Below are 8,850 nucleotides of genomic sequence, written 5' to 3' on the forward strand. Positions count from 1 at the left end.
ATTTATGAAAAATGGCACAATCTGGTTAGAACTAGTTAAAATAACATTGTTGACTCCAAAACTTTACGGGTTTCAACCCGGACGTTTTAGTCTTTAAAGTCCTGAGTGTAACCTGTTTCGTGTTCACAGTGTTTTACTGATGAAATATGGGAGTTGATAATAGAACTTCTAAATGCAACCTTTGCCAACATTCCTGCCATATGCATTTACAGAGCCAAAACAATCAAAACATCAGCAAGGATAGAAGTGAAGGGTCACATGCCAGTCTGTTTACATTGTACATTTCTCATGAGAGAAAAACTGACTGAAAACAGTAAAAGAAAAAAAAATCTCCATTTTAAACCTAGACTCCAAAATGAATAATTTCATTCTATAATTGCATGATGATAGAAATAGCTGTTTTAATGGGTTTCAGTGGGGGCATTTTGGTCTTTAAGGTCCTGAGTGTACTTTTGTTGTGTACATGGTGTGTGTTATTGCATTTAGGAGCAGAGGTTTACATTTCAAAATTCTCCTAAAGTACATTTGCCAAAATTCATGCCCCATCCACTAACACAGCTGAAATGTTCAATAAATCAAAAACAAAAAGGACAGCAGTGTCCCAGTGGTCGCCGTTGCTACTACCAGCCTCCTGAACATCCCACGAGACGCTTACCTCTGAAGGTGACGCTGGCCAGAGGGTCAAAGTGCCTCAGGTTGTTGGCCCGCTGAAGAACGCAACGCAACATCACTGAAACCTCGGCAGCGTCCCGACGGCTAGAAGATGTGAGGCTACAAGAAGTCGCTCAGAAAGGGAGGAATCAAATCTGACAGGTGATGCAGTTCACCGCATGAGAGGAACTTTTGGTTACATGACCAACTCTGGCACTGACGACCAACAAACGATAAAACAAAGACCGATGGGTGGGAAAAGGGAAGCTCTTCTTCGCTTGAAAAAAGGGAAATCAATGATTTTTAATGGTATTTGGCTAAATGGAAGCTCAAGCATCTGAGCAAAAAGAAAAAAAAAAAGTTCAAAAACTGAATATCCACAGATTGTTTTCCTGCTTTGTCTCAGAGCATCTGTCTGGGCTGGAAACTACGATTCAGGAGCTTGGAAAAGCCGGTTTCTTTCTCTATCCGACCCTCTTTAACGCTCGTATGGAAGGACGGCGACCAGCGAGCATGTCAGGAACACACACCTCACATCCAGAGGAAATCTCAACATTTCCTGTGCTCCTTTCCTCTCTTGTCTCATGCTTGTTTCCCGATCTTGCCCAAATATTTGCCACCACATTATCTGCATATCCCGCTCCACCTCTGTCTGTCCTCAGACCGAGCCCTCCCTCATCTCGTTGGTGCTGATTTTAATCTAGTGTTTTCGGTAAACTGTCTCTTAAAGCTTCCAAAAGTTCCTTCACTCGTGACTCTGTTCTTGTGCTTTAACCAACGGTGACTTCAACATGTTGAGTCTGCAGGACCCACTGACGGGGTTTTGTTAAGACACGATCGCTGTTGGTCGGACTTATCAATGAGGTCTGGAGTCCCGTTCAGGAACAAGACAGCTGCAGACATCCTGAGGGTTTATCAACACTGAGAGGGACAACTGATCCACGAGGCTCGTTGTCCTTGGAGAGTTTCAGACGGCGTCACTGGCTGTCTGTTGGAATCAACCCTCATTTAACATTTTAAAAATTCACGCCACCCGACTCTAACAGCCAATAGGGAGGCTGGGATCAGGTCACAAACACATGAATACCAATGCATGCACAGTGACACAGCGCCACCTGCAGGCAAAAAGCAGTGAGCACGACCACGCTCACACTGTCGTGCCAGGAGGTAGTTCAACTGAACCGCTTCCTAACAGGACGTTCCTTACTAAGGTCAATGAACTCTAAGTAATGACTATAACCCACTAAACTCTGACCACTTTCTGTTTTTTTATTTGTTCCTGTCTCATTTTTCCTCACTGAGTTTCATTTTTCTCCTGCAGCTCTGTGGAACCAGAACATCCTCATGAAACAAAAACAAAGGTTCTAGAAATGACTTCAACATTACGCTATAAACTGGTGCTGTGGTAAGTGGGAAGCAATGTGTTACAGGAGCAGGATTTTGTTGACAACAGACCAACATAAATTTAATATTTTGGTTTTTCACGCAATAATTTACAGAAATAGTCCAGACGATCTAATGATCTGATGTTTGGCTCGACACCACTTTATGTTCTGCTTTAACAGCCTTTAAATGTAATGAGCTTCGATGGAGAGCATGACGCAGCAGTTCTGAAGAACCGACAGAGTTCAGCTTCCAAAAGCAGCAGATGAGTTAAAGGAGAATAAATATCAGATATCAGCCAGAGAGGCTGACATGAGCCTGGAACGTTTACCCAGAATGCATGTGAAACAGGAACCTTTAATCAATTAAAACTAATTTGGTTGCATGAAGTATGAAGGTAGAACTTTGCATGGCTTCATTCAACATACTGGAGTCAATGCAGATAAAGAATCAGCTGATTGTGAGGAGGTCAGGGGGGGAAGTTTTGGTTTATGAATATCAAGCAGCGTCACTGATTTAGTTTGTTCTGCTCCAGATTTTCACCCCACACAGTACAAGCATGCATCTGTATTAGCTGCTGTAACAATGGACTTTCCCCTGGCAGGGGCAGCAATAAAGGATCATCTTATCCTATCTTATCTGTGTTTGTGTGTTTGTATACTGCCAGCTCTAGTCGATAACACACAGGGAAACTGTTGTGCACACGGTGTCATGAGTTCATGACACACTTCAGCCAGATCGCGGCAAAAAGCGTTACCAGGACGTCCCCGGTGCTGCATAAATAACCCTGATTTAATCTGAATAACCACAATCTGGACAGCATGTTTGTTCCAGTCCGGAAAACAGAAGTGGAGATGTTTCACCAGATATAAATCAGTCATCTTTACCGAGTGCGTCTGGAAAATTTCACTCCATTTAATAATCGTTGTCGAGGTTTTCAGTCCAAGTGGCGAATCAGCAAACCAGCTGACAACACAGCCACACGCCGAACCAAATAAATGCTTTTAACCACTTTTCAGCACAAGTTAAAGCTATTTTAATTTTTACAGAGTAATTTACAAGTCAACCACTTTTTCAACTAGTAATGTTAGACTGTAAAATTGTGAATTTTTTACTGTATTCAAATCAGCAAACTCCTTATTTTACAGATGCCTCAGTTTTGTTCAAATACAGATAATTAACTCGTGTAATCACAGGTAAACAAAATAAGTTTTCATTCATTTGAAATAAAAGCCAAAAGCTGCCCACATTAAAAATCGATTTACTGTCGTTTTACTGTATTTTTATCAGAAGTCCACCATTTTACCAGACTGGTCTGGCTACGCTGCTGCCAGATTCTCCGTTTCTCTGCAGAGCTTTTGGGCCCGTGGGGAGCCGGTTGGGCCCCTGGGGATAAACTCTGCTGAATGGGTGCTGCTGCTGCCTGTGAACACAACCACGCTTCAGTGGAGACTCACTGCATCCTGTGTCTGAGCTCGTCACTGTCCTCCATCCTCACCTCCCCTCTCCCCCTCTGTCACCCTGTGCTTTCTCAGCCCCACCCCATCACCGACAACTGCCACAGACGCTCCAATAATAACCTCTCAGCTGTTGGACGGGTTCGCTTCACTTTATGCTTCGGCCCTGAACACCTCTCACCCCCGTACCTTCGTAGGTGACGCTGCAGTAGGCATCGCTCACGTCGTTGTCCGGCGTCTGGAGCCGCTCTGCACACAGAATAAACACCCGCAGCATGGCTCACACGCGTGTACAACGGAGCGCGCTCAGATCCCACCACTCTGGTCCACGTATGGGCGTCACAGTATCCAGCAAATATCCTCCAAGTGCACACAGATCCATAGGAGTGAGGAAGGAGGCCTGAGAGCGACTGGAGGAGCTCTCAGCTGTCTCGCTCGCCCCGCTCATTCTAACGCTGTCTCTCTCTCCCCGACACACACATAGCAGAGTGCACAAGCTGACTCATGCACACACACACACACACACACACACACTGCCCTTTCAATCACAACTGGCTTAAAGGGCTAGCAACACACACACACACACACACACACACACACACACACACAAAGTGCTCTTTATTTTCTGGCCATGTGTCTCCACACAAACTTAAACCAACACAAAAATGTGTCAGCTGATGCCGAGACAATAATACGGGACAAGACGATCATGAAGGCGGTTTTAAAGGGAACGACCTGGACATTTGTCATGGGAGTACGCTGTAAAAAATAAAAATAAAAAACTGCTCCAATCTGACAGCGAAGGTGCCAGAAAACACATGTTCAAACAGTGGACGACTGTAATTCACACACGCTGTAAATAACAATGAAAATAAATGCAAATATCTCTAAAATAATCATTTTAAGTGCCTCCAAATACAGTGAAATGGTGTAATTTTACCATCACACACTGTAAAACAACAAACACAGATCATTGTGCACAGTTCTGGCTAAACTCGTGTAAATTACGGTTTTCTGTGACTTCACCAGACATTATTTATTTGTTTCTTTCAATTTGTTTCTTGGCAAATATCTGTGAAATAATCGTATTCATAGCTGATTTTAATACAGTTAAAGTAATTTTACTGCCAAATGTTGGAAAAGAACAACAACAAATTATCTTCTTTTTTCCCTGCCTAACAATGCAGGTTTATTTCTACAGCACCTCTAAATGCAAAAGTGGAAATGTCCCAACACCAGTCTACTATTGGCATCAAACTGCCCCAACAGCCTACTGTTGGGGCAGTTTGATGAGCTGCTGTTAGTTTAGATTTAGTCTTTTATTAAGGACACTATTATGTGTTACAGTTCAGTGTACCTGTATCTGTCGCTGATGCTGTATCCATGGCAACCCTGAGACCACAGAGGCCTCCTGCATCACAAGTCTCTACTTACCCCCCTGAGTTCACAGCTCACCTCTTCAGGTCCGGACAGAGGCGGGTAGAAACTCTGCTAGCTTCACTGATGTAGCCACAAGGACCGGACTGGACACAAAATGGAGGACTGCGGTTCCCCAGTTGACTGAAAACGGCACACGCTGAACAGCAGACGTTGTTCTTATCCCATAAAGTAGCACAGAGATTGGAAAAGATAAAGAGAGTTTACTGAGTACAAACATATTTAAAAAGTCATCTGACTCTCCTAAAGGCTTCATACAACACTTTAAATTAAGTTTGCAGTTAGTACAGAGTTTTTAAATGTGCTAATATAAAGTTAGTGTTGCACAATAATGTAGCTACTCAAACATAACAAGCTAATGCTAACGTTAGCTTACCTGTGGGTCAGCCACTGATGCTAAACTTTTAGTAGCTGTCAAACCTCTTAGTAATTTACATATTTATGACACATACCGTTTTCTTGGCATTAGATTGGTTATTTGCGCCTCACATGGCTGTTAAAATCACCTTTAGCTACGCTTTTACATGACTGACTGAGAAGCTCTGTTAGCTTCACTGATGTAGCCAAAAGGACCTGACCGGACACAAAATGGAGGACGGCTGTTCTGCAGTTAACAAAAATGGCGCCCACTCAACAGCAGACTTGTGAACGATGAAGAAGGTTTACTGAGTACAATATATTTTAAAAGTTAGTTGACTCTCCTAAAAGCTTCATATAACATTTTAAATTAACTTTACAGTTAGTATAGATTTTTAAAATGTGCTAAAATAAAGTTAGTGTTGCACAATAATGTAGCTGCTACACGCTAATGCTAACGCTAGCTTACCTGTGGGTCAGCCACTGATGCTCAACTTTTAGCCGCAGTCTTAGCTCTTAGTTAATTACATTTTCATGAATAATACTGTTTCCCCGGTGTCAAATTGAGAATTTGAACCTCACACAGTGATTTAAATCACATGAAGCAGCGATTTTACCCGACTCACTGAGAAACTCTGCTAGCTTCACTGATGTAGCCACAAGGACCCGACTGGACACAAAATGGAGGACGGCTCGTCTGCAGTTGACCAAAAATGACTGTCAGAAAGGCTTCATAAAACATTTTAGATTAAGTCTGCAATTAGAACAGATTCATATATTTCTTTTATATTTTAATTTTATATTAATTCAATGTTTTTATGTATTAAAATAAAATGTGTTTATCAAAGTACCGACCTGGATTGTTCTATATATATTAAAGTTTCATAGACATGAAATATACCACAGAAATGCCAAAGAATCTGGCGACAGAAAAGCTGCTTTCATTTCCAAATTGTCTCAGTATACATTTTATTTTATTAACTGTCAAATATGAAAGATTTGAAGGATAGTGTGTCTGGAAAACTGAAGTTAAATGAGAAAAAATTCACCTGCCCAGTACTATTGAAATCAACCTACAGATAAAATGAACTGTTCAAATCATATTAAAATTGAAGTCGTGCAAAATGTAATAACATAATCGTTTGAAAAAAACAAATCATGGGATATTTTCAGATGTACCTCTAAAAATAAATTGGAAATAAAGAAGTACCGATATGAAAGTGTCAGCGAGACAACCAAAGAAAACACAACAAAATGTGGAATTTAGGAGTTTTAGGACTCCTCATGTGACCGAGTTAAAGCTGCCTCGTATGGATGGAGGTTTTAACAAAAGACAAGCAAAAGGAAAAGCACTGAAGGAATTCAAAGGGTTGAACTTATGTGATGTTTTTAGGTGAAGGACAACCAGAAGATGAATCTGTGATGTTGTCCATGGTCCTGGTTGGCTGCAGGCCGGGGGGTTTCTGTCGCTCCTCTATTTATAGTGCTGTCATGTCATCTACACGCTAACGGGAACTGTGCTAACTCCAGGGAGGGCAGATATAAATAAGACCTCACAGTGGGCGAGTCCTCATGCAGACTGCAGGTTGAAGACCTGCATCAGCCATGACATGACTCATCTAAAGCAGCAGGCAGAGGTTCAGTAGGACCAGTGGGGGTCTTTTATTTAGTCTTTGCAAACTGTTTATGTGTTGTCTTATATGAAGTCCTTGTTAATCCTTAATGTTCAATAAGGAACCTTCAGTTTTAATTACGCAGTACGATTGAGGCACGTAGGTGGCATGTTGACTTCTCAAAATAATTTTAGCACCACCAGGGACCAATAATGATGAATAAATGTTTCATTATGTGAAATGTTGTTGGCCTGATCTCTAAAAATCCTGCCTGCATCACAGCGTCTTCCATCGTATCAATTAGAGGCTATTGATCCTCTAAGTGTTCCCGCTGTAATCGGATTTCCTCTCAGATTACTGAGGAGCTGATGGAAGATGTCTGAAGGAAGCTTCAGCTGCAGCTCTGAAAAACACTGATTCTCTGCTGGAGCGAATCAAACTGCACGGCTTCGTTTTCAGAAGACCTCTGACAGGAATTACAGGAAGCACCTATGAAATGATTGTTTTCATGTTATACAGTATGTTTTTGGCGCCCATCTGCTGAAGTATCCCAGTTTTTGACAGATTTGTTAGACAGTGTGACAGGCAGGAAGAACTCAGCAGGAGCGTGGCAGTTATTAAAAAACATCTAGTTTAACACAGATAACACAGACCACCTGGTTTGAATGCTTCAGTGTTTCAGTGGAGCGCAAGACAAGAAAAAGCAGAATTGACTGTGGAGCCTACAGATGATGAAGCCTGCTGTGGCTGCGATGACTTCCTGTTATCCAAACAGAAATAATCAGGGCTTCACGGCGCAGACAAATGGGTAAATGCAGCTGCAAGGTTGGTTACAAGGCTTCCTCTGAGCTGTAGATGACAAGAGGAGTTCCTGTCAGCTTCCTCAGTCCAAACGTTTTCTTGTATTGAGGTCAAGTATGTGTATTTTTATTATATATTACTTAAAAAAAACATTTGTAAGAGCTTGTTGTCATGACATCTCAGTTGAAAACAACATGAATGTTTGTCTTCACCTCCACAGTTCACTGCCAGACAGTTTGAAGCTGATGAAAGAGTAGCGTTTCCTGGAACCGGACAGGTGAGCCGTCGCTCCACAGCCAGGTCCCTCCTACCAGGTGCCCTCCTACCAGGTCCCTCCTACCAGGTGCCCTCCTACCAGGTGACAACAAGACACAACATTCTGCAAGGCTAAGTCAGCGAGAGCACTACATTTCCCATCAGCCCTGGTGCTGCTCTGGATCAATGGCGCCCTCTGCTGGGCTTGTGCTGCACAGCAATCAAGTGTTTTCAAATCTGAAAATCTCAGAATAAAACCCCAAAACAGACAGACAGCGTTAAATCTGCAGCCAGCGAAGACAAAGGCGCCGTTACATTTACTCCATTACATTTGGAGTAGTTTTTTTGCAGCATACTCTTTACTTTTACTTGAGTACAATTCTGAAGAAAACATTCACTCCAGTACACTGGGCTTTATGCCGCTCGTTACCGTTACTTCTGACTGGAATATATCAAAAAAAGAGAGACTTCGGCGTCACATGACTCTGTGTGACCAATCAGACGAGGCCCGACTGTCACGTGACTGCACTCAAACCCTTCGCGGCAGCAGCGGCCCGCTGTCAGCACGTCTGTCATCGCTGTCAGCTGTGTCTTCCCAACACGTGGACATTCCAGCCTCAGCGTGGAACCGGAGTTCTGACAGAATATACTGAGGCTGGCCCAGTTACAGCCTCAGACAGAACTCAAGTCATCGTGAGTGAAGTGACTGTTGAATGGGAGGCTGTGTGTGGAGAAGGACATTCACAATCTGCACACACACACATTAGACCCATGGACACACACACACACACACATTAGACCCATGGACACACACACACACACACATTAGACCCATGGACACACACACACACACACATTAGACCCATGGACACACACACACACACACATTAGACCCA

The 8,850-nt window shown here is 42.8% G+C and overlaps 1 protein-coding gene across 2 annotated transcripts in view; it reads right to left on the reverse strand.

The window, feature by feature from the left end:
- The window catches only part of dysf (dysferlin, limb girdle muscular dystrophy 2B (autosomal recessive)), an 89,726-nt gene extending 85,833 nt beyond the window's left edge, over window positions 1-3,893 (reverse strand). Inside the window, exon 1 of one of the 2 annotated variants that reach the window (XM_008295693.1) lies at window positions 3,681-3,893. In XM_008295693.1, coding sequence (XP_008293915.1) covers window positions 3,681-3,768 — 88 coding nt within the window. In that variant the 5' untranslated portion in view covers window positions 3,769-3,893. Of the gene's footprint in view, window positions 1-655; window positions 1,145-3,680 lie in introns of those variants that run through there. The other variant, XM_008295694.1, reaches the window with a different exon arrangement.
- Window positions 3,894-8,850: the final 4,957 nt, after the last annotated feature.

Source organism: Stegastes partitus, unplaced genomic scaffold (assembly GCF_000690725.1).
Source record: "Stegastes partitus isolate 25-593 unplaced genomic scaffold, Stegastes_partitus-1.0.2 Scaffold1071, whole genome shotgun sequence".
NCBI classification, from domain to species: domain Eukaryota; kingdom Metazoa; phylum Chordata; class Actinopteri; family Pomacentridae; genus Stegastes; species Stegastes partitus.